The following is a 25058-nucleotide window of genomic DNA, read 5'->3' as shown; positions in this document are numbered from 1 at the left end:
GTTCCATTTGAGGATAAACAAGCTATTTGATATACAAGGACAGTCAGTCTGGAAGATATAGGCCAGTGTGATTGATCTGGCAATTAAGCAGATAAAAGAGAGCACTGCTCACTTTATCTACCTATAAGTTAAAATTGATTAATAACAAATTGCAGGCCTGCAGTAAATATTCCTTGGATCTGGAGTGCCAATTGTCTGTCTGGAGGAGTTGAGCATTCTACAGTTCCCCTGTTTCAACCACACATTTCCATGTAGCAGTGGATAAAAAGAAAGACTTGCATTTATATAGCACCTTCCCCAACCTCAGGACATCCCAAATACCTTTTTATAGCCAATGGGGTGGTTTTTGAAATGCAGCGACTGTTGTAATGTTGGAAACACAGCTGCCCAGTGGTGCACAGTTGATAAGACAAGGCTTCATGATGCTATGAAGTGCCCATGGTACAATAGTTCAGTTAAAAGATTTGTGAAATCTAAAACATAATTTAAAGTAGTGTTTAAAGAATTGATTTGCTGGACATCTTTTCTGTCTGTGTAACTAAATAAGTTATAAATAAGTATCACTTGTTGTGGCCTCACCAATGTGGAATGGCAGTAATATTGGCCTGTAACAACCGCGCTCCCCAGCAATGGATTTGGGGGATACCCCAAACATGCGAAGGGGAATCCCTCTGGCAAGTTCCCAGGCAAGGGTTTGCACGGCAATTGCCCAGAAACGCCACCTTCCTCTGGACAATTGCGCTGTGCTGGGAACCATCCAAAAATGCGGTTTAAACCACAAATTTCGGATGGTTCCGCTGGGGTTATACCAATACTTACCCAGGAAAAGTTAGAAGAACTCAAACCTCTTCTAACTTCTGGGCAACTTTTGTAGAGACCCAGACCAAGCCCACGGGACTCCCTGCACTCCCACCCCCCGGCCTCTGACAACCCCACCTCACCCCCTGACATCGGATCCCCGCCTCTGACCTCAGACCACCGCTCCCATCCCTGTAGTGGAGACTAAGTCCTGCCTTCACGTTGAGGATACCCTCCCTCATGTTGTGTGGCACTACCACCCTGCCAAGTGGGATAAATTTTGAACAGATTTAGCAGCTCAAAGTTGGGCATCCATGAGGCGCTGTGGGCCATCAGCAGCAGTAGAATTGTACTCAGTCACAATCTTTTAGCCCAGCACATCCCCCACTCTACCATTACCATCAAGCCAGGGGATCAACCCTGGTTCAATGAAGAGTGCAGGAGGGCATGCCAGCAGCAGCACCAGGCATACCTAAAAATGAGGTGTCAACCTGGTGAAGCTATAACACAGGACTGCTTCCATGCCAAATAGCGGAAGCAGCAAGCGATATACAGAGTGAAGCGATCCCACAACCAACCGGTCAGATCTAAGCTCTGTAGTCCTGCCACACCCAGTCGTGAATGGTGGTGGCACACCCTGAATGGTCAGCTGAGCTTTAGATTTCACGAGTGCACAGTTTGCTGGAATGGTTTAAAGGATTTATTGCAGGGCATCACATATTACTGCAGTCCACTGTGTGTTATGTGGAGTGAGTGAGTCATTATTTTGCATATATATATATATATAGAGTACATTGTGAATGGTACAAGTGTTAATTACCTAGTCAATCACCCAGAGTGCTGTACATGAAGGGAAGAAACATGGAAACTAGGAGCAGGAGTAGGCCATTCGGCCCTTCGAGCCTGCTCCGCCATTCATCATGATCATGGCTGACCTTCTATCTCAACACCTTATTCCCACTTTCTCTCCATACCCCTTGATTCTCCTAATATCCAAACATTTATCAATTTCTTTCTTGAATATACTCAGTGACCCGGCCTCCACAGTCTCTGTGGTAGAGAATTCCACAGGTTGACCACCCTCTGAGTGAAGAAATTTTTCTTCATCTCAGTCTTAAATGGCCTGTCCCGTATCCTGAGACAGTGGCCCCTGTTTCTAGACAACCCAACCACAGAAACATCCTCCCTGCATCTAATCTGTCAAGCCCTGTTAGACTTTTATACGTTTCAATCAGATCCTCTCTCATTCTTCTAAATTCTAGTGAATACAGGCCCAGTCGAACCAATCTCTCCTCATACGACAATCCTGCCATCCCCGGTATCAGCCTAGGGAACCAAAACTGCACGCAATACTCCAGGTGTGGTCTCACCAAGACCTTGTACACCTGCAGTAAGATGTCCCTACTTATGAACTCAAATCCTCTTGCAATGAAGGCCAACATACCATTTGCCTTCCTAATTGTTTGCTGCACCTGACTATTTACTTTCATTGACTGGTGTATGAGGACATCCAGATCCCTTTGTACATCCACGTTTCCTAATATATCACCATTTAAATAATACTCTGCCTTTCTGTTCTTCACACAAAGCGTATAACTTCACATTTATCCATGTTATACTACATTTGCCATGTGTTTACCCACACACACAACTTGTCTAAATCGCCCTGAAGCCTCCTTGCATCCTCCTCACAACTCACAACCCCGCCCAGTTTTGTACCTCTAGTCACCTCCTGCCACCCGGAAGGCTGATGGGGGTGGGATCGGAGTCCCACAGGCCCGAAGTTTCCCACCTCTGGCCGCCGTATTGTTTTTTTAAAATTCTTTCATGGGATATGGGCATTGCTGGCACCATCTTGCCCCCAAGGCATTTTCAAGAAGGCTGGGTCTGGCGTGAAACAACTACATGCCTGAAAGGGGCAGGTAGCCAATTGGTCAGCCCCTCTTCTGCGCCAACCAGGATTTTCCAGCCAAAAGGCTGTCCCTACAATGCGGCCGAAACAGAGCTTGTTAGAGGAGGCAGCCACCAGGTGAAAGACTTCATCTATTCGGGACCCCCCCTGTATCTGCTATGGCCATTGGGCCACAGCTGCAGCTGCTGGCCATCCAGGTGTTGCTCCTCCAGATCATGGCCTGGCAGCTGTGGCCATTTTTGACTTAAACTTTTCTTGTTACCCGCTGTTCAGAGGGCATCTCCAGCACTCTCTTACCTGCATCAGCAGCTCCCTCCTCGAACAGTGAGGCTGCTGATGTGTCATCACTGGAGGGTCTCCCATGAGCCCTCCAGCCTTGGGAGACCAGGATGAGCTCTAATTGGATGGCAGATGCATCCTGTGGCCACTAATTGGCCAGCTTGCCAAAAAAATGCATTGGGTGGCTATTCCCGGCAAGCTGTGGGGTCGGGGCCAGCAGTTGACCTCAATATTGCGGTCCTGATCGCAAGTGGAAAATCCAAGGTCCAATTTGGAAATCTGCGGCACAAAATCTGGGAATGTAGTAATCAATGAGGAAGGTACTTATAGATTTCAGAAGGACATGGAGGGGCTGGTGAAATGTGCAGACACGTGTTAGGAACTAGAGATAGTTTTAAGTAAGTTATATTTGTACTTGTGGTTGTTAGGAACAAGTTTCATTTATATTCTTTTCGACTTATGGGTTAAGAAAGGTGAAAACTGAGTTTGGTTTCAGTTTAGAGTTTTTGTGAGATGGAGCTGGCAAGTCTGGGGGCCTCTTTGTATACATGTATTTTTAATGAGGTTTTACAATTCTGAAAATGAAGACAAGGGTTCCCAAGGGGTTAGTAGTTCAGGGAAGTTAAAACAAAAAAAAGCAAAAAAAAACTGTGCTATTGCCTAGAAAAACAAGATCAGAGAGAGACCCACAGAGATGCAGGGAGAGATAGGAACAGCAGTTTCTAGTTTCAGTTGGTGTGTGTATACCACAGAGTGAAGAATGAAAAGGTCGAAGACTCTCTCTAGCTGGAAATGATGCCAGACTCTTAAGGAACTCATATGTATTGCTCTAAAGTTAAAGTAATAATGAATTTAGAGTGAGTTTTATGGAAATATAAAGGGAGATACCAATTGTGGAAGAACTTCTAGTGAATGTTCACTGGAAAAGAAACGTCTTTGAAATTGAATCAGCTCTAGCCTTGGTGTGGAAATAGTGGTACAGCTTCACTGGAGTGTTGGGTATTGTAAGGGTATTGCTGGGATAAAAGGGATAGCGTGAGTTTGAATCATTTTTTTCCTTGGTGTCTGCGTTGAAACCTTACCAATCTTTTTGTTGTCTGGTGAATGTTTCTTGTTTAATAAATGTTTTATCTTTTTATTGAAAAGTTAAATCTGTTTCGGTAAGTAACCTCCACCGTTTAAAACAAAAAATAAAATATAATATATCAAGCCAGGCTCTACTCTGGAAACTGAGTAATAACATCAGCTGGGATCATACTACATGGCAGATGAAATTTAGTGCAGGCAAGTGTGAAGTGATGTATTGTGGCAGAAAGAATGACCAGAGCTAATATAACTTAAATGCTACAATCTTAAAGTGGATGCAGGAGCAGAGAGAACTGGGGCGCATGCAGAGTGCAACTCTTTGTAGGTAGCAGGGTAAGTTCAGAAGGTCGTTTAAAAAAACATATGAACCATTAGAGAGAGTGCAGAGGAGATTTACCAGGATGTTGCCTGGGCTGGAGAGGTTTAGTTATGAGGAGAGATTGGATAGACTGGGGTTATTTTCCCTGGAGCAGAGGAGATTGAGGGGGGACATGACTGAGGTGTATAAAATTATGAGGGGCATAAATAGGGTAGACAGGGAGGAACTTTTCCCCTTGGTGGAGGGATCAATAACCAGGGGGCATAGATTTAAGGTAAGAGGCAGGAGGTTTAGAGGGGATGTGAGGAAGAATTTTTTCACCCAGAGGGTGGTGGGAATCTGGAACTCACTGCCTGAAAGGGTGGTAGAGGCAGAAACCCTCATAACATTTAAGAAGTATTTGGATGTACTCTTGAGATGCCCATGGCATACAAGGCTATGGGCCTAGTGCTGGGAAATGGGATTAGAATAGTTAGGTACTTGTTTGATAGGCACAGACCCCGATGGGCCGAAGGACCTTCTTCTGTGCTGCAAACCTCTATGACTCTATTGGATTTACGAATAGAAGCATAGGGCAGGATTTTTGGTTCAGCAGGCGCATGCGAATGGCGGGCCTGGGAGTAGCCGGGGAATGGATCACTGCCTGCAGTTGGCCCCTGAACGTGAGTTCACGCTGGCTGGTGTGGCAGTGTGAAAGGTGCGCTGAACTGCTCAGCGTTGCTGGGGTGGGTGGGCAGGAGGAGGGCAGGCGCTGGCATAAGCGCGGGCGCTGGGTGGGAGCGCGGAATGGAAGCTCCCTGAAGACAGAGAGTCGCCTCAGGGAGCTGAAGATTTTAAAATGTAATGAAAAAAGATTTTAAAATCCAGAAAAAACTGTCAACGAATCAGAATGAATGATGAAAATTCTGTCCGTACATCCTAATTTTTTCAAATTTAATAACGGAAACCTCAGCCCTCCCTTGGATGAGATTTCACCAAAAATGCAAAGTCTGCCTGGCAGATTCACCCATCTGCCGACTGTAAGGTTGGACAGATCATGAAAAATCAGAGTCAATTGGGACTTCAATGGGCTTAACTGCCCTCTTAATTGTTGCCAGGTACGTTTCCAATTTTCGCATGTGCCTGCCGACTGAAATATCGTGCGAGCGCGAGATGACATGGGGATGTTCGCCCGACATCATCCCGCGCTATTTTATGCTCCCGAGTGGGTTGGCCAAGCGCCCGCACACCGAGCTCAAAGTTCTGCCCATAGAGTAAAGAAGCAAGGAAGTCATGCTTAACTTTTATAAAGAACACTGGTTAAGCCCTAGGCATTATATTCAGTTCTGGGCACCACACTTTAGGAAGGATGTCAACGCCTTAGAGAGGGTCCAGAAGAGGTTTGCTAGAATGGGCACAAGAGATCAAGAATCATAAAACACCATAAGGAGGCCATTCAGCCAATCTTCCCAGCACCAGTTCTTTCAAAGAGCTGTCAATGAATCCCACTCCTCCCTGCTCCTTCCCCACAGCCCTGCTCCTCCTGTTCCCACGTGAGCTTTCGGATGCAGCTATTGAATCTGAGGGACTTCAGTTATGTGGAGTGACTGGAAAACCTGGGGTTCCTCTCCTTAGGGCAGGTAAGGTTAAGAGGGGATTCGTTAGGGGTATGAGTGGGTTTTGATATAGTAAATAAGGAGAAATTTTATCCAATGGCAGAATGGCGGTTCATCAGAGGGTAGCAATTTTAAGATGGTTGGCAAAAGAACCAGAGCTGAACCAACGTGAGGGTAAAAACAGCTTCTGCAGCGAACCTGGGATGCGCTGCCCCTGAGGGTGGTGGAAGTCGGAGCTATAGAAACTTCTGAAAGGGAATTGGATAAATATTTGAAGAGAAAAGAAAAGTGAAAGGGCTATGGGGAGAAAGAAGACAAGTGGGACTAACTGGTTAATGATTTCAAAGGGCATGATTGACGAAATGGCCTCCTTCTGTGATGTACCATCCTATGATTGTACAAAGAATAGCTTCCATTCCAGACCATTTCAGTCCGTATGTATATCTTGCTTCAACATTATTCTAGTCTGTGTTCTGCAGCTGAGTTGCAATAAGTTCAAGGCAAAGTTTTGAGAAAACCCTTTATGTGATGTGTGCGATGAATTATGCACATGTTTAAAATGTTATCAAGGCAACATAACCCAGTGCAGTATACAGTCAAAGAGAAGGATTATGGCAACATCAACTTGACGCTTGTTTCCAGAACTCAAGGAGACAAGTCAGGCTTTTCAGAGCATGTAAACTTCTCCCTGAGGTATTTGCCTGTGAAATTTCATTCCTTAACCGCATTGGAAGGAAGACTGAAGTACAGTCCTATTTTCCAAGTGAGACCCAGCACATGGCTTAATAATTCAATGCGTTCACCCATCAGAATCATTGTCATACAAATCTCCCCAATTCGCTGAGAGATGTTAGTCACAGCTCTTTGGGGAGGGAAGTAGTCTCATGGATTGTTTCAATGTAACCTCTGATTCTTTTTCTTGCTTCTACAGTCACACATAAATATCAATTACGGGAAAGAAAAACATGCATATGCACATTGAGCTCTGCGGGTCGTTCTTTTGCTTGCTCAGTCTGTCATCTTTAACCTTTTGACTTGCCTCCCTCTCCTGTTCCTTAGCGGGTCACACTGGGATTGATACAAAACTCAGTAACCCACCCCTGTCACTGCCAACTACTATTCTGCACTTCCTATTGCCGTTCAAAGAGTGCCACCGACAAAAGGTGGCACAGAATTTGGAGATGTAGCAAACAATGAGGAGAGTACGAACAGATTTCGGAAGGACACAGAGAGAAATGGGCAGATTAAATTTAATGCAGGAAAGTGTGAAGTGACACATTATGGTGGAAAGAATGACGAAAGCTAATGTAACCTAAATGGTACAATCTGTGGGTGCAGGAGCAGAGAGAGCTAGGGTTCATGTACACAAGTCTTCAAAGGTAGCAGGATCCCTCCAATAGGAAAATTGCCAAATTTATTTAAGAAGGGTAAGAGAAATAAAGTAGGAACACATACAAACTACCAGAATCTGTTACTAGGGACACATGGACTGGACTCCTGGATAAATATGAACTGATCAGAAAGAAGCAGAATAAACTCGTAAGAGGTGAGTCATATCTAACAAACCTTACTGTATTTTTTGAGAATGTAGCTAATGTCGTAGATGAGGGAGTGTCAGTGGATGATATTGATATGGATTTGCAGAAGGCATTTGATAAAGCACATAAGAAACTATTAACAAAAATGAGAGTGTGTGGAATTAGAGGTAACCTATTGACATGGGTAGGGACCTGGTTGGGAGGTAGGGAGTAGAGAGTGGGGATAATGGGTATGTACTCAAATTGACAGGATGGGACAAGCAGTCCCTTGGGGATCTGTACTGGGGTTTGAATTTTCACCATAGTTAATGACTTAGATGAAGGAATAGACAGCTATATGTTCAAGTTTGCTGATGACAGTAAGTTAGGGAGCTGGGGATGTAGATTGGAGTAGGAATTTATAAAGAGACATTGATTAAGTGAGTGGACAAAACTGGCCGAATGGAATTCATTGTGAGGAAGTGTGAGGTCATCCACCTTGGACCTATGATAGGGAAAACATGGAGCTGTGAAGGACCAGAGAGATTTAGAGATTCAAATACAGAAATCAGTGAGCAGATACAAAAATGATTTCAAATTGATTGTTGCCCTTCATCTTAAGGGAGCTGAAAATGCAAAGGATGGAAGTGATGGGCAGGATTTTTGCCCTTGGCGTGCGGGGTCAGCAGGGGTGGGCGGGGGGCGGTCGGGAAGCCGACGATCAACAGCGCACCGCGATTTCACTCCGGCGGGGCCAATTAAAGCCCGGCCAGCATGATATGCGAGCGACAGCGCTGAGCGCTGCCTGTGCGAGCGGGGGAGGGGGAGGAGGGCGAGCAGGCCTAGAATGCAATTCGTGCATACTCGCGAAAGAGCGTTGAATAATCTTCCTGAGGCAGATAAAGAATATATTGAAAAAATTATTAAACAGCACAAAAAAATTAATGAAACATGTCCCTGAATGAAACTGAATGCAGCTAGGATGTTATGTGAGGAACTACTGTGTATAAAGGTCTGGTTAGATGCTACTGCATTTCCCTCTGAGCAGCAAACCTCAGGAAAGATACATTGGACGGGGGGGGGAGTGCAGCACAGTTTCACAAGACACCAGACCCTGTCACATGAGCAGGGACATGTTTTTAATTTAAAATCAAAGTTTTTATTCCATTTGTATTTGATTTTGGAAACCTCCACCCACCCATTTTAAAAGTACTTCTTTGGTTGTAAAGTGCTTTGGGATGTCATGAAGTTGTGAAAGGTGCTATATAAATGCAAGCTTTTACTTCCTTTGAGAAAAAACGGCGCCCTTTAAGCTGCTTAAAAGCCAATCTCTTGAGCCTCTTGCCTGTATTTGGAGCTTCAGCAAAATCCACCGATTAAGAAATTGCGATTAATTCAGTTACCATTGTCTCTCGTTATATACACACTTAATCCATATGTGTGAAATGCATGGTGATTAACGAGATGTATATTATTAGGGATCAGAGGATTGGTGTTGACCAGCACCATTGTCAATTGGAGGAACAGGTATTGACAATGGGTTAAATTATTTAGGGAAAGAATACAAGAGAAACAATGAGAGAAAGAAATTCCACAAGAGACCATGGTGATTTCAGTGATGGAGCACTTTGGCCCCCAGCTCATCCAAACTGACCTTCTGAAATTCCCATTTCACAGATCTGACAATGGACTTCAAACAGTACAACTGAAACTCATGCACATTCTTCAGGAAGAGTAATAAAGCTGCAATTCTCATGGTCACAGAATATCTAAAGGCAGTTCACAGCCAATGAATTACTTTTTGATTGTGATGTAAGCTAATGAGCCAGTCAATTTGTACACAGCAAGGTCCTACAAACAACTGTGAGGTAAATGGCCAGATCATCTGCTTTGATGGTGCGTCACTTGAGGGAAGAATGTTGGCCAAGTTAGAGGGAGAATTCCCTGCTCTTCTACTAAAAGTTTCATGAGATCTTTCACAAACACACCACCTAATATTTCCTCCAAAAAAACGGCACCCCTCATTGATACAATGATCCTTAGGTATTACACTGGAGTGTCAGCCTGGGATATGGGCTCAAGTCCATGCTGGTGCATGAACCCACAAGGTTCGGGCTCAAAGCTTCTGGCAAACACACTCTGGCCATTGAAATTACAGGAACAGTTATTAGCACGTTTGCCTCAAATCTGTCTCTCTGCCATTTTAGTGATGGGTTTGACCCATTTTATAGGCTAACTATAGGCCAAGCTGACACTAATTAAACAGCAAACGCGTGTTCATGGGTACTGACTGATCTCATAGACCACAAGGCTGTAGCTCCAGTGATTTACATCTGTCACTGAACTCCAGAACACACTGCTAAACACTGAGTGGTTGCTTTTCCCAGCTGTGGACAGGAACAGTGCAATCAAGGTGAGCTGTGCCTGTGCAGGTCTAGGTGTACCAGAACATCACAGTTGTACAATATTATGCCGCCTTTTCCAGATGTGTACCACTCCTGTATATCGTATATAACTATACCCCATGTTTGACTGGTATACAATACTCCCACATTTAATATTTAATCATACACAATACCTGCCATGTATAACCTACCTGTATCTATTAAATAATCAGCCACTGCTTGACATGATGGAATAAAGCATTCAGGCCATTGAGATTACATGAACTGTTAGTACATTAGCCTCAAATTCTTTCTGCTAACTTAGTCAAGACTTTGATCCATTCGTATTGGGGAAACAGCAAAGAGGAGAATGTCAGCCAAATGTATTAAGCATTCGGTGTTTATTCCATAGCATGAGTGCAGGGTTTTTTTTCACAAAGGTATGCGATACTTCTATACAACACACTGCATTTCACACAAGTGTATGGCTCTTGAGGTAGTAACACACCCTGCAGCACACAAAGATACTAATACTGCCGTACACAATTTCAGAAAGGCATACCACAGGCAATAATACAGTGTTCCAAAGAAGTAATAACCTGGCATTGTTTTAGAAATAGGTCTACTGCAGACAACTTTGTGCAAAAGGGGTGCTGCCAGTCTGCTCCCTTTCGCAGTCACTGTTAATAAGACAGGCAGTAAAGAGAATACACAGCGGTATCTCTGCCTGGAAAGCAGTTCCGCAAATTAATGACAGCAGCTTTACTTCGCAGGGTGTCAAGGTCATTCTCTATTTATATGGATGTATATATTGATTTAAGGAGGAGATTACTGCCCTCCCTCCCCTGCGCAGCACCTGTGTCTTGTGAATGATTTGTTTTACCTTCCTCTTGTTGGTAGGACAGACGTATAAGTAACTCAGCACAGTTTTGAGGCCCACTTTGTCATTGAGCTTTTCATACGTTGTTCCATAGTCAGTCGACCTGAAATTAAAATTTGGAAAAAAAAAAATGAAATGGTTTCTGCATTTATGGCACCATTAGCCCTGACTTATGATATGTTTACTTACAAGAAAGCAATTTACAATGCGGAGTTATAACACTGGGTAATTCATATTCACAATAACGTTCTAGCTCTCTGGAGCATTAACTGTTGTATAAAATGTGCATTCTTAATGCTAATCTATTGTAGAAGGATAGCTGTTAGCCAGAGCTGGAGATTTTATGCATCAGTTGGCTTCCTTACGTAGCAACACAAGGTAGATAACACCCAGTTCATTCACAGCAAACCCTGAATAAAGAATTTGACTTCAGTCAACAACTGCAGGATGGTAGTCGACCATTTGCTTAGCCACTTTTTATCACTTCTCAATGAATGCAAAGACTGTCTAGGTAATAAGTTATCATTGCTCTGTGATGTCCTCACTTCACAGTAACTTAATTAGGGTTTTATAAAATTAACTGAAAGCCATTTGCTCTGAGCTGCTTTATCCCCTTTCCAATCATTCACTTGTTCTTTTCAGCCTGGCTCTATACACATAAAGAAGCTTTGCTCTTTTGTAACAGCCTTTTGCTGCTCAGAATAGGAGGAATAGCTGACGGTGTGGTTTGTACACAATGCCATTGCCAAAACCTTTTATAGATGTAATTTTTACTCTTTTTTTCTTTCTATGGCTCCTTTTTGTTGCAGTGAACTTTGTTCTAGTTAAAATGAGGGACATCAGTACAGCAGAGGTGAATACTTTCCACACCAGGTGTCTGCATTAAGCACTGTCAGCGTGTGGCACAGGTCAGTTCCCAAATGAAATTTCCTGCCCGCTGCCCCTTGAATATACCTTAACGTGCAATCTCAAAATTGCATGTGTTATGTAACCATTCTCCAGTTATTGAATTTTACTGGAGAAATCACTGCTTTTCTCGAGAGACTTTAAGATCATGAGCTCTGTTTGCTGTAGTCCATTTTGAGGTGCTGATTAAATAGACGGCTGATTGCTGAGTAACGTTTGCTGTAAAATAAGTTTGTTTGCCTCAAGCCCCTTCCAACCACAGGCTGACTGTTAGGAACGAAAGATAGTTTTAAGTAAGTTATATTTGTATTTGTGGGCATAATGGAACAAGAGTTTTAAGTTTCATTTTCTATTCTTTTTTATTTTGTGTGTTAAGAAAGGCAAAAACTGGGTTTGGTTTCAGTTTAGAGTTTTTGTGAGATGGAGCTGGCAAGTCTGAGGGCCTCTTTGTATAGCATGCATTTTTAATGAGGTTTTACGACTCTCAAAGTGAAGAGATGGGTTCCCAAGGGGTTAGTAGTTTAGGGAAGTTAAAACAAAAAAACAAAGTAGAAAAACTGTGCTGTTGCCTAGCAACACGGGATCGGAGAGAGACCCACTGAGACATAGGAAGAGGCAAGAAAAGCAGTTTCTAGTTTCAGTTGGTGTGTGTATACCACAGAGTGAAGACAGAAAAGGCCTAAGACTCTCACTAGCTGGAAATGATGCCAGACTGTTAAGGAACTCATATGTATTGCTCTAACATTATAGTATTAGTGAATTTAGAGTGAGTTTTCTGGATCTCTCAAGGGAGTTACCCATTGTGGAAGAACTCCAAGGGAATGTTCAGAAGGCCACTGGAAAAGAAACCTCTTTGCAACTGAACCAGCTCTAGCCTTGGAGTGGAAATAGTGGTACAGCTTCACTGGAGTGTTGGGTATTGTAAGGGTATAGCTGGGATAAAAGGGATAGCGTGAGTTTGAATAATTTTTTCCTTGGTGTCTGCGCTGAAACCTTACCAACCTGTTTGTTGTCTGGTGTAATATCGTGAATGTTTCTTGTTTAATAAATGTTTTATCTTTTTGCTAAAAAGTCAACAGCAGACTCTGTGAATCTGTTTCAGTCAGTACCCTCCATGGTTAAAAAAAAAAATGATGGTCTTTCAAGCCAGGTTCCATTCTGAGATCTGATTTGTCCAGTAATCATATCAGCTGGGATCATAACACTGACACAGTGCTGTCAACAGACACAGTGGGCTGATGTTCTAACCCACTCACAATGTGGGAGGTCAGCAGTGCGTCGGAAACCTAGAAGTTTCAGCAGAACATTTATCAGCGGCTTTTTTAGTCACTTGCAACTGACTCCTGGGCTTCCTGTCCGTTTGAGTGGGTGGGCACGATGACAATCAGCTGTGGTCTATTTCAGGTCTGCTGTTTAAAGGGATCCTGCGAGGGTCTGAATGGAAACATTCTAGAAGTGCCGGGACTGAGTCACCAACTGAACAAATGGAGGGTCAGCATGCAAAGGCTGCACCATGGTTCTCAGATACATCCCTGGACATCAGGTAAGAGTCAACTGAGAGACTCTCCACTGCAGGGAGGAAGGAGGGAGGTGCAGCGATCGAGCTGGGTGGGAGTGGCTGAGGAGATGAGCAGCAGGAGTGTGGTGCCTCACTTCCGAATACAATGCTAGAAGCGGCTTAATGACCTAATCAGGGGAGGAATGCTGAGTGGCGTTCTACACTCATGTGTAAACCCCCCCTCACCCTGACTTCCCCAGCTTTCTCCTGCACATCATTCCTCAGACCAACATGCCTTGCAAGACAGCCCTCTTGCTCCTGTGGCACTTACAGCCCCATCTGAGGAAGCACCACTGACCCTCCTCATCTTATTGCACTGCCACACCCATCCCTCACAGTGGCACGGGTACCCTCTCATCCTGATGGCCTCATCATTGGCAAAGTGCACGTAAGTGCCAGCCTGGACCAACATGGCACTGGTCACCACGGAGATTCACTTGTGGGCAGCAGAGATTGTGAGATTCTAAGAACGTTCTCCGCAGATTCCTGGAAAGAGCTGGAGGTGCAGAAATTAAATGCTTTGGTGACCTTGGCTGGAATTTTATGCCCCCCCCAAAAGGTGGGGTACCATCTGGCTGTGGGAGCGTAAAATCTGGTGGGATGATTGGGGGTGGGGTGTGGTGTTGCACCCTTATCAGTGACGGGTTAGGTGGCGGGATAACTGCCTGCTCTCCAGCCAATTGAGGCCCCTAAGTGGCCGCTTAAGGGCTTCTTCGCACTGCTACTGGTATTTTACAAGGAACTTGGGGAGGTGATGGTGTAGTGATATTGTTGCTGGACTAGTAATCAAGAGACCCAGGGTAATCTCTGAGGGACCCAGGTTTGATGGTGAACTTTGAATTCAATAAAAATCTGGAATTAAAAGTCTAATGATGACCATGAAACCATTGTCGATTGTTGTAAAAACCCATTTGGTTCACTAATGTCCTTTAGGGCAGGAAATCTGCTGTCCTTACCTGGTCTGGCCTACATGTGACTCCAGACTCACAGCAATGTGGTTGGCTCTTAAAAGAAAATGCCCTCTGAACAAGGGCAATTAGGGATGGGTAATAAATGCTGGCCTAGCCAGTGATGACCACATCCCATGGATAAATTTTTAAAAATACTTGGGCAGGGTGGGGGGGAGATGCCATGTGGTGAGTTCACCAGGCATACCCTCACCAAAGGCAAGGTGATCTCAAATTTCCTGAATTAATGTTAGGGTGCTTCTGTTTGGTCAGTAAGGGGGTAGGCTGGGCCCTTGGTAATCCTGCAGTGTTCTGAGTTTTGGCTTTAAAGATCCATTTGCAGTTCAATTTGTAAGTTTTCAAGTAAAACTACTTTGACTACCAGCTGGGAGATGTATTGGGATTTCATTACCTTGGTAAATTAGTCACCAGTTTATTATTGTAATGGGATTTAATAAATGAATTTAAAACATAGCTTGTGAGCGTAACATTTCAAACCTTGCAAAAAAGTTTTGTTTGCAGCACTAAAGGGATCGCCAGTTAATTGAAACAGTGGAGTTTCCTTTTAAGGCGGCGGCTCCTTTTTACGCATTGATCCAGATTAAAGTCCTTTCCAATCTGAATCCTTCTCCAAAAAAAGCTCTCCACAACCTGGGCAGGTGCCAGGGAGACTAGTTCAAGGTCAAGGCTTACGTAAGCGTGATCAGAAATGGGCTCCTTAAAAGATGTACAGTAAACTTTGTGTCCTCCGGCACTCCGCCAACTGAGATTCTCTCCTAACCGGAATTTCTGACATTCCCCAATATGAATCGTCACTTTACCGACTGGAATTATGAAGATATCCGGAACCCGTATTTATATACTAGATTATTTTATACTTGTTTTAATGTACTGTTGATGAATTGGAAGTATAAAGGATTCTGTTCTTTACTTCCCGAGCATTCGCATATTACTTCATGCTACAAGTATTGCACCATATTCCATCAGGAAATGGAACTCTCCATTAACTGGAATTTTTGATTAACCGGCAACACCCATTCCCCATGTATACCGGATAATAAAGATTTTACTGCGTATTGAATAGCTATAGTCCAAAGACGAGCTGCAGAGGTCCGTGAGGACATCATATTGGGGTGAGGCCAAATAGACATTGCAGGTCCATGTGAAAGTATAATGCAAAAACAAACTCACAACAGCCTGCACATACCGAAATCTATCCCCAGTGTTACACATGGATGAGCTGTATTTTTGTCTTGCTTCCAGTGATATGAATGGCCACGATTATATGGCTAATTAAAAGCTCTGCAGAGGTGGTGATGTTTTGCATATTCAGCGAAACGATACAGCAAATAAATAAACAGTTTAATATAGGCAATGTAGATCAGGAAAGACCTGGGAGTAGCCAAGACAGTGATGCAGGGAGATACTGCAAAAATAAACACTGGATCAACTTTATGCCAATAAATCCAAACTGCCTGGGGCAAATCTACGAGCTGTGCATGAAGGGACCAAGAGGGCGCTTGCTCTGCCATCACTGAGGTTGGCTGATGAAATACTCACTGACAGAAGTGAACAGATGTTCCGCTGGACTGAACACTACTGTGAGCTGTACTCCTGTGAGACAAACATCTCCCGGTCCATGTACGACACTCTCCTGCGGCTTCCTGCCATGGGTGTGTTGGATGAAGAACCTCTATCACTTGGGCTTGAGAAGGCCATTGACTGCTTAGCAAATAGTAAGGCACCCGGCAAAGATGGAATCCCAGCCAAACTGCTCAAGCACAGAAAGCCCCATCTATTGCCAGATCTTTATGACCTTCTCCTTCTCTACTGGAAAGTAGGCTCCATTCCACAGGAGATACGAGATGCAAAAATCATCACACTGTTCCCACTGCAGGGGCATCCCACTCCTTAGCGTCATGAGGAAGGCCTTTGCAAGGTTCATACTTAAAAGACTCCATCTACTTGCAAAGCGAATGTATCCAGAAACACACTATAGTGTCCATCCTGGCTACTGTGGGCTTGACTTCCATGTGACAAGAGAAGTGCAGGGGTGAGGGTAAACCTCTTTACCTTATTTTCATAGATCTCACTAAGGCATTTGATACCATCAGCAGAGCAGGACTCCATAAGATTTTGGGGAAAATTGGCCACCCACCTGAGCTCCTCAGTTTCAAATGCTCCTTCCATGACATCATGCACTGCACTGTTCAGTTTGATGGCTCCATTTCTGACAGTTTCCGAGTGAAGAATAGAGTGAAATAGGCCTGTGTCCTAGCCCCCATTTTGTTTGGTATCTTCTTCTCCATGCTTTGCCTTCCCTGCAGATATGGACTTGTGCACTAGGTCAGATGACAAGCTCTACAATCTATCAAGACTGAAAGCGGAGTCAAAAAACAGATCGCGGCTTGTTCAGAGAACTCCTCTACGCTGATGACGCTGTGCTAGGGGCCCACACAGAAACTCAGCTACAAAAACTCATGGACTATCTCTCCCATGCCTGTAAATTGTTCTCCCTGACTATAAGCATCAAGAAAAGCATGGGAATAGGACTAGGTGGTGCATCTCTGCCCCTGATAACACTAAATAATGCCCTGCAAGATGTGGTTAGCAAATTCTGCGACCTTGGGGCCATGGTGACAGGCAACCTGTGTCTTAATGCAGAATCTGATACACGATATATAGAAAGCAGCTGCCAACTCTGGCTGACTCATGAAACACACATGGAATAACATCAGACTGACTCTTAGGACCAAACTGACGGTTTATAAAGCCTAATGTTCTCAGCAACCTTGTTGTATTTCTGTAAAAAAATAGATGACTTACAGCTATCATAAAAATAAACTCACCAATTTCCATCTTTGCTCTGTCTGTGGCATATTATGGGTATATCCTGGCAGAACAAAATCATGAACACGGCAGTCCTCTCGAAGCCAGAGTTCCCCAGTTGTTGGCACTCACCAAACAGAGGCAGCTTCATTCAGGACAGAAGATACCCAAGGACCTTCTGTCTGGTAAGGTAGGCCAGAACCAGGGACCAGTAGGACACCCAAAGCTCCGTTTCAAGGGTTCTTGACATGAAGGCCCTAAACATTGATTATTGCACTTGGGAGACACTAGCCGACAACAGAGGAAAATTACAACGTCACCTCTGGGGTGGTGTGTACCACCACCATGAACAGTGGCTACAGCGGCTTGGCCACAGATGCCAATGCCGAAACCAACAGCCCACAACGACATCTGGTAGCCCGCGGCACCTGTGGCAGAACCTGCCTCTCAAGGATTGGCCTCTTCAGCCATCAGCGAAGGTGTCCCATATGAAGACGCCTCATCTGAAACAGATTGTTTGCTGCGTGTCCATCATCTTTCATAGATGAATGTCAACAGAGATCAATAACGATAAGTACTAGCAATATCTGTACACAACAGATTTAACCATTAAGAGTTTTTGGAAGAAAGAAAATGGACGATTATGAAAAGGTACAAATTTCATGCAATCAGTTATTATATTTGTGCTGGTTTGAAACTTAGTGAACCCTTTGGCAGGACCAGTGATTGAAATCTTACATTCTGATAATTCTTCTATTTCACATTTGGTTTAGTCAAAAACAGGCGGTAAATCCTATCTGATGAGCATCAGGATGTTATAAATGAAATGAATCGCAAAACTCTCTAGAACTTATTCAGACATTGGCCACACCTTTTCTGTTTCGATTGCTGCGATTGCTGATGGGTTCAAATTATGAATCCAGGAAATTTCAGCGTAAGTTCGCAACAGGGCAGGGAAATGGGGAACTTGACACCCCACCCATGGTGAATGTGCCTACTTCCTGTTTAGCAAAGTTTGGGGAGTCGGGCTCATGACCTGCTTTTGAGAGGTGGGTAAGGAATTGAAATATTTAAACAAGGCTCCTTGCCTTCGAATGTAGCAGCCAAGTGGGTTTAATAGCTATGAGCCAGTTTTCCAGGGTTTATGAAAAACGACAGCTGAAGGGAGGCAAGTCTGTCAGCTGCAACAAGTAAGTGCTATTCCAACACTGCTTGTGGGCCAGGCAAAGCAAGAATACTTCTCCCAAGCTAACCTGGGATCAGTCAACACACTCCTGATCTCTCCCTTCCCCTCTCCTTTCTAGTCTCTGGCTGCAGTCTTGAACATCAGGCTTTCCTGTCCGTAACCAGCCAGCAGAAGACTCTCAATCTCAACCATCCATGCGGGAAACTGAGGTAAAATATATCCTATCTAGGTCTTTTCTTTCCCTGTATTTTCATTTTTCCCAGCCCCTGACAATTACCTCCGTTCCTTCCAGGCTCCCCATAAACCTTGGGGCCATTATCACCTCCTCAAATTTGGGCTCTCTCTCTGCTTAAAATGCTCCTCACTTGCAGGACCTCACTTCTTAAAGAAGAAATTAAACACTCGATGTTAAATAGGAAAGCAAAAAAGGAAAAATGGAGAAAATTACGTTGAAATGGTCAAAACAGCGTAATGATGGATTTTCATGAGTTTTTGAAAACAAGGATGGAGGCAGCAAAATGGAGGGATCCAGGAGTTCTAGAGGGCAACAGTACAATGGCTGAATGATAACCAGCCACCAATGATAAACCAGAGGCAGCAGAGACAAGGTGAAGCTCAATATCAGAGCAGCAGATGGTGCATGTGGTGATGGAAGGTAGGAGGGGGGTTATCAAGGTGTTATAGGGAGATTTGAAAGTAATCCCCAAAATTTTGAACTTAATTGACTTAGCTACTCATTGGAGCATGCTGAGGGAAGTGTGGGACTTAACGTGGGTTGTGGTGTTTTGGATGAGCTGAAGCTTGAGAAGGGTTTCGGTCAGGAAGTCATTTGAGGTGATGAAGGCTTGGACCAGGCTTTCAATATTGTCTGCATGGAATTGACTTAAAACCACAAGGTGGCAGGAGCAAAGTAAAGGTTTGTATGATGCATCAGCTATGCTTTACTATTGAATATTGCTGAAAAGAGAGACATGTTGCCAAAGCTTTTCATCTTGCACTCATCAGGACAAACGCAAGAATTCCAAATTTCAAACCATCACGACAATTGAAACGACAGGAGAAATGGGAGCTGACTTGTTGGCAAGTCGACTCTGATTGGCCGCGAGGTTGCCAATGAGAAAGCAATGGGGGACTAGAGGTTCCCCAAGCTTCTGGGTAATTCAAAAAAGGCACAAGGCTGGAACATATTCCTCTTGTTTGCAGAAAACGGGCCCCTGTGTATGTCACTTCCAGCAGGTATAAATGGCCTTATTTAGACCTTTTCACATCCTAGACCTAGCACCTGATTAATAGGGTTTCTGTTCAATTTCTTTTTGATTGAGCTAAATTGCTCTGCACACAGTGTACTGTGTGGCTGTCAGGTCCAGAGATGAACAATTCTTAATTGTGAAGAGGTTGCCCTCAAATTTAGGCTCCATTCTTTTCAGGTTGGAAGTATGTCCTTTGTTTCACATATCCTGGTTCTACGCCAAACTCATCCATCTTATCGGTTCCATCTATTATTTTAACAAGTCAGGTTGTGTTCCCTGCTTCATTTTTTTTCCATTGAGGACACAGTTATCTTGCTCAGATATCTCTAGCTCAAAGGTCTGAAACACAGAACCATCCCCGTCATCTTCCTCTAAATTGTTTCTGCTACCTGTATATCTTTGGTATATACAATGGGTGTAAATGAACACTTTACTTCAGGCATATATTTATCAATATAATAAAAGAAAAATACTGTGGATGCTGGAAATCTGAAACAAAAACAAAAATAGCTGGAAAAACTCAGCAGGTCTGACAGCATCTGCGGAGAGGGACACAGTTAACGTTTCGAGTCCGTATGACTCTTCATCAGAACTAAGAAATATAGAAATGAGGTGAAATATAAGCTGGTTGAGGGGGGTGGGACAGGTAGAGCTGGATAGAGGGCCAATGATAGGTGGAGGCAAAGAAGAGATTGCCAAAGATGTCATAGACAAAAGGACAAAGGGGTGTTGAAGGTAGTGATATTAGCTGAGGAATGTGCTAATGATGACATTAAGGGTAGAAAGCAGGACGAGTAAGTAACAGATAGCCCTAGTGGGGGTGGGGTGGGGGGAAGGGATCAAAATAGGTTAAAAGGTAGAGATAAAGCAATGGATGGAAATACATTTTAAAATAATGGAAATAGGTGGGAAAAGAAAAATATATATTAAAAAAAATTATAAATTATTGGAAAAGGGGGGGATCGGAAAGGGGGTGGGGATGGGGGGAGGGGGAGTTCATGATCTAAAATTGTTGAACTCAATATTCAATCTGGAAGGCTGTAAAGTGCCTAGTCGAAGATGAGGTGCTGTTCCTCCAGTTTGTGTTGAGCTTCACTGGAACAATGCAGCAGGCCAAGGACGGACATGTGGAAATGAGAGCAGGGTGGAGTGTTGAAATGGCAAGCGACAGGGAGGTCTGGGTCATGCTTGCGGACAGACCGAAGGTGTTCTGCAAAGCGGTCACCCAGTCTGCATTTGGTCTCTCCAATGTAGAGGAGACCACATTGGGAGCTGTACATTGGAGAGACCAAATGCAGACTGGGTGACCGCTTTGCGGAACACCTTCGGTCTGTCCAATATCTCCGGAACTGACGAGAGGTAGAGATGTGAGGGTCAGGAAGAGCAAAATGGGAGGTCAGGGAAAGGTTAGAGGGCAGAGGAGATCTTATCCGACCTTCCCTTTTGCTCCACCTACCCCTTTCTCAATAGTGTAAAACCTATCACATCTCTACCTCGGAGTCAAAAGGTTGTGAATTCTGGAACTTCAGAACAAGAATCCTGATCCGTATAATCAATCAAAAACTGACACCATGTCAAAGAAGTAGATACTAGGACAGGTGACAGGAAGCTTGGTCAAAGAGATAGATTTTAAGGAGGATCTTAAAAGAGGAGAGAGAGATTTATGGAGAAAGCTCCAGATGTTTAGGACCCAGACAGCTGAAGGCACAGCCACCAAATGTAGGGTGAATTAGGAAGTGGGGAATGCACAGGAGGCCAATGTTGGAGAAAAGTAGTTTTTGGAGGCCTGTAGGGTGGGAGGAGGTTGCAGAGATAGGGAGGAGTGGGTTCATTGAGGGATTCGATGTGGGCAGCAGTTTTGGATGAGCTTAAGTTTATGGAGGATGGGAAATGGGAGATCTTTGGAATAGTTGAGTATGAAAGTGTTTGTTGCATTAGTTAAAAATAATAAATGCCAAAATTAGAGTAGTTAGTTGTACCTCCTCATAAACATGATTCATTGCCAGTTCCAAATCCTCTGCCACTTGTAGCCCCGAGGACAACTTACTATTCATGAAAATTAATTTATTCATTTATCAGTGAGGATTTTTGGAAACAAATTAACTCCTATTAATACGTTATCTAATAAAGTCACATTAAATCCCACAATCTAGCCAAAAATCAGATTAATTACAATTCAGATTACCATAAATCATTACTTAAATACAGAAAATTAGTTGTTCAGGAACATAGGTCAATTGTGATAAATTGATTGAAAATCTGTGAGCTTAGAATTAATTACCCATGGAAGGAAATTTACAGTCTATTGTTTTATCGGTCCTTATATATTTGGACAACTTTCTCAGCCCATTTACTGATTTATCATTGGTTACCTTTAGATTCTCCAGTTCCCTTTCTGTTTGGCTCTCCTTCCCTCAGTTTCTCCAGTTTAAGAACAATAGTTGGCATTTGTATAGCACCTTTAATGTCAGACAAGCTCCCCAGGGAGCTCCACAGGGGCAAAAAGAAAAAGGTTAATGGAGAGCGAGAGAAGGGAAGATTAGCTGTGGTGGCCCAAAGCGTGCTTCAAACGCATAGGTTTTAAGGAGAGGGGGTAGTAGAGAAGTTAAGGGAGAGAATTCCAGAACACAAAGGCTATGGCAACTGAATGCACAGTCACCAGTTGTGGGGTTAATGAAATGGGGTGAAGGGTGGTTTCTATTTGATGTTGATTTCCTCAAAATGGGATTTCACCATAAAGTAGCTGGTACATGTGCGATTTGTTCTGTTCCACAGTTCCAAGACAGGTTTTAAAAATTCTTCAAATTCAAATTCTTCAAAAAGCAAATAAAATGGCTTATTTTAAAATTAAAGTAATATTAAGAGTATAGGGAGCGAGGAGAGTGAGTGTCTCAGGAGAAGAAAAACTCCAGTGCCAACTAGATGGGCAGAATGGTCTGTTTCAGCGCTGTAACATTCTAAGATTCAAGAAGTATATTTTCCCTCTATGACTACCATCAGCATGCAAAATGCTTTGGAGTTCTTAGCTTAGTGTATATTGGTCACATTTCAAATCCTCACTGACAGTTATAGCTACACATCCTTTAATTTGATTACTAGAATTTGGTTAATTTTTTTGTTATATTAAAAATATGACACGGCTTACATCAACCTTAATGAATTAACAGCTACACTATAGATTTTGTTTGAGCAGCAGTTTCATTGCTCATATGTTAATAACATATTCCATTTACATCTATTTCAAATGAGACTTTGGAAATTTACAACAAAAGTGTTAATTAATTGCACTGAATAATGCTACATCTATTTGAAAAATCCTCCCTGCTTAAATCAACTCTATCAAAGGCTTCCAAAACCGTATAACGAAAGGAAGGTTATTTTTCAGTCTTGGGAATTCATTCAGACCTCAGTGTAAATACAGTGAGGCAGAAATTCATCCACACCTGCTTCTGGAAGCAGCGGCAGGCTCCAACCAGGAGGCCCAAGGCACAAGGCCCAAGAGGTGAGGTGAGGTCCTTGACATCAAGGCCGCATTTGACCGAGTGTGGCATCAAGGAGCCCAAGCAAAGCTAGAGTCAATGGAAATTGTGGAGAAAACTGGTTGGAGTCATACCTAGCACAAAGGAAGATGGTTGTGGTTATTGGAGGTCAATCAACTCAGTCCCAGGACATCACCGCAGGAGATCCTCACAGTAGTGTCCTAGGCCCAACCATCTTCAGCTGCTTTATCAATGACCTGCCCTCCACCATAAGGTCAAAAGTGGGGATGTTCGCTGATGATTGCACAATGTTCAATACCATTTGCGACTCCTCAGGTACTGAAGCAGCCCATGTCCAAATGCAGCAAGACGTGGACAGCATTCAGGCATAAGGCATAAGGAGCAAGTAACATTTGCACCGCAAAAATTCCAGGCAATGACCATCTTCAACAAGAGAGAACCAAACCATCAAACAAACGTTCAATGGCATTACCATCGCTGAATGCTCCATTATCAATATTCTGGGGGTTACCATTGACCAGAAACTGAACTGGACTAGCCATATAAATACTGTGGCTACAAGAGCAGGTCAGAGACTAGGAATCCTGCAGCAAGTAACTCACCTCCTGTTTCCCCAAAACCTGTCCACCATCTACAAGGCACAAGTCAGGAGTGTGATGGAATACTCTCCAATTGCCTGGATGAGTGCAGCTGCAACAACACTCAAGAAGCTCAACAACCTCCAGGACAAAGCAGCCCGCTTGATTGGCACCCCACCCACAAACATTCACTCCCTCCACCACCAACAAACAGTGGCAGCAGTGTGTACCATCTACAAGGTGCATGCAGCAACTGAGCAGGAGCATGGGAACACCACCTCCTGCAAGTTCCCCTCAAAGCCACTCACCATCCTGATTTGGAAATATATCACTGTTCCTTCACTGTCGCTGGGTCAAAATCCCGGAATTCCCTTCCTAACAGCACTGTGGGTGTTCCTCCATCATATAGACTGCAGCGGTTCAAGAAGGCAGCTCACCACCACCTCCTGAAGGGCAATTAGGGATTGGAAACAAATGCTGGCCTAGCCAGCGACTGCCACAAACTGTGAAAGAATAAAAAAAAACTTACCAAGGCTCCTTTCACAGCACCTTCCAAACCTGTGACCTCTACCATTGAGAAGGACAAGGGCAGCAGATACATGGGACCACCACCACCTGCACACTCTCCTCCAAGCCACTCACCATCCTGACTTGGTAATATATCACCGTTCCTTCACTGTTGCTGGGTCAACATCCTGGAACTCCCTCCCTAACAGCACTGTGGGCGTACCTACACCACAGGGACTGCAGCGGTTCAAGAAGGCGGCTCACCACCACCTTCTCAAGGGCAATTAAGGATGGGCAATAAATGCTGGGTCTAGCCAGCCAAGCCCACAGCCTGTGAAAGAATCAATAGAAAAAAAGCTAAAATTGGATCTCAGACGTCAGGCCAGAGAAGGCAGTTCGCTTATGTCATGAAATGTATTTCAGGCTGTAACCCCTGTGCCTGCCGAGGGCCAGTGAGGAGGTGGGCTGGGGAAGGGGGCTGGTAGGGGCACAGCTGGATGCATGTGGGGGGATCTGGTGGTCGGGAAAGTGTGGGAGGACAGACAGAAGGACAAGGCTATTGCGTAACCAACATGAATGCCATGGAGTAGGCACGCTCGTATGCTCCACATCAATTTTAAGAGAAAGGCAAAGCTTACCTTTAGATGGGGGCTGCCTGTTAGGAACAGGCATTGGAGCAGGCCTGTGCTCAGTGTGGCCCATTTTCCCTGAGACGTCCTGAAACAGGCTTTAGCTCTTCATTAGCCTATGGCCAAGGGGCCTAACGCCGATCTTAGGCAGCCACCCATGCCTGAAAATCATCCAAAGGAAATTTCAACTCATATGGGGCAGGGGGCATAGCTCTGTGAAATTTTGACTCTGTTTCCCCTCTGGGAACCACTTTCTACCTCGGTGTTCTCAATAAGGATATGTTTAGCATTGGCTCCATGTCACAGATTGCTTTGAAATCTGGGGGCCAGCCATAAATTGAAAGATGCTGTGTTCAGCATATTCCATTGGCTCCCCTCACCTAAACATTTAGCATTCA

General features: G+C 44.0%; 1 protein-coding gene across 1 annotated transcript in view; it reads right to left on the bottom strand.

Annotated features, from left to right (window-relative positions):
• LOC144694615 (VPS10 domain-containing receptor SorCS1-like) overlaps positions 1 to 25058 on the bottom strand; it is a 776365-nt gene that overhangs the window by 498214 nt on the left and 253093 nt on the right. Inside the window, exon 3 of the mRNA XM_078565215.1 lies at positions 10774 to 10873. Coding sequence (XP_078421341.1) covers positions 10774 to 10873 — 100 coding nt within the window. The remainder of the gene's footprint in view (positions 1 to 10773; positions 10874 to 25058) is intronic.

This window comes from Cetorhinus maximus, chromosome 20 (genome assembly GCF_964194155.1).
Source record: "Cetorhinus maximus chromosome 20, sCetMax3.hap1.1, whole genome shotgun sequence".
Taxonomy (NCBI): Eukaryota; Metazoa; Chordata; class Chondrichthyes; order Lamniformes; family Cetorhinidae; genus Cetorhinus; species Cetorhinus maximus.
This window is presented reverse-complemented; position numbering and strand designations above follow the sequence as displayed.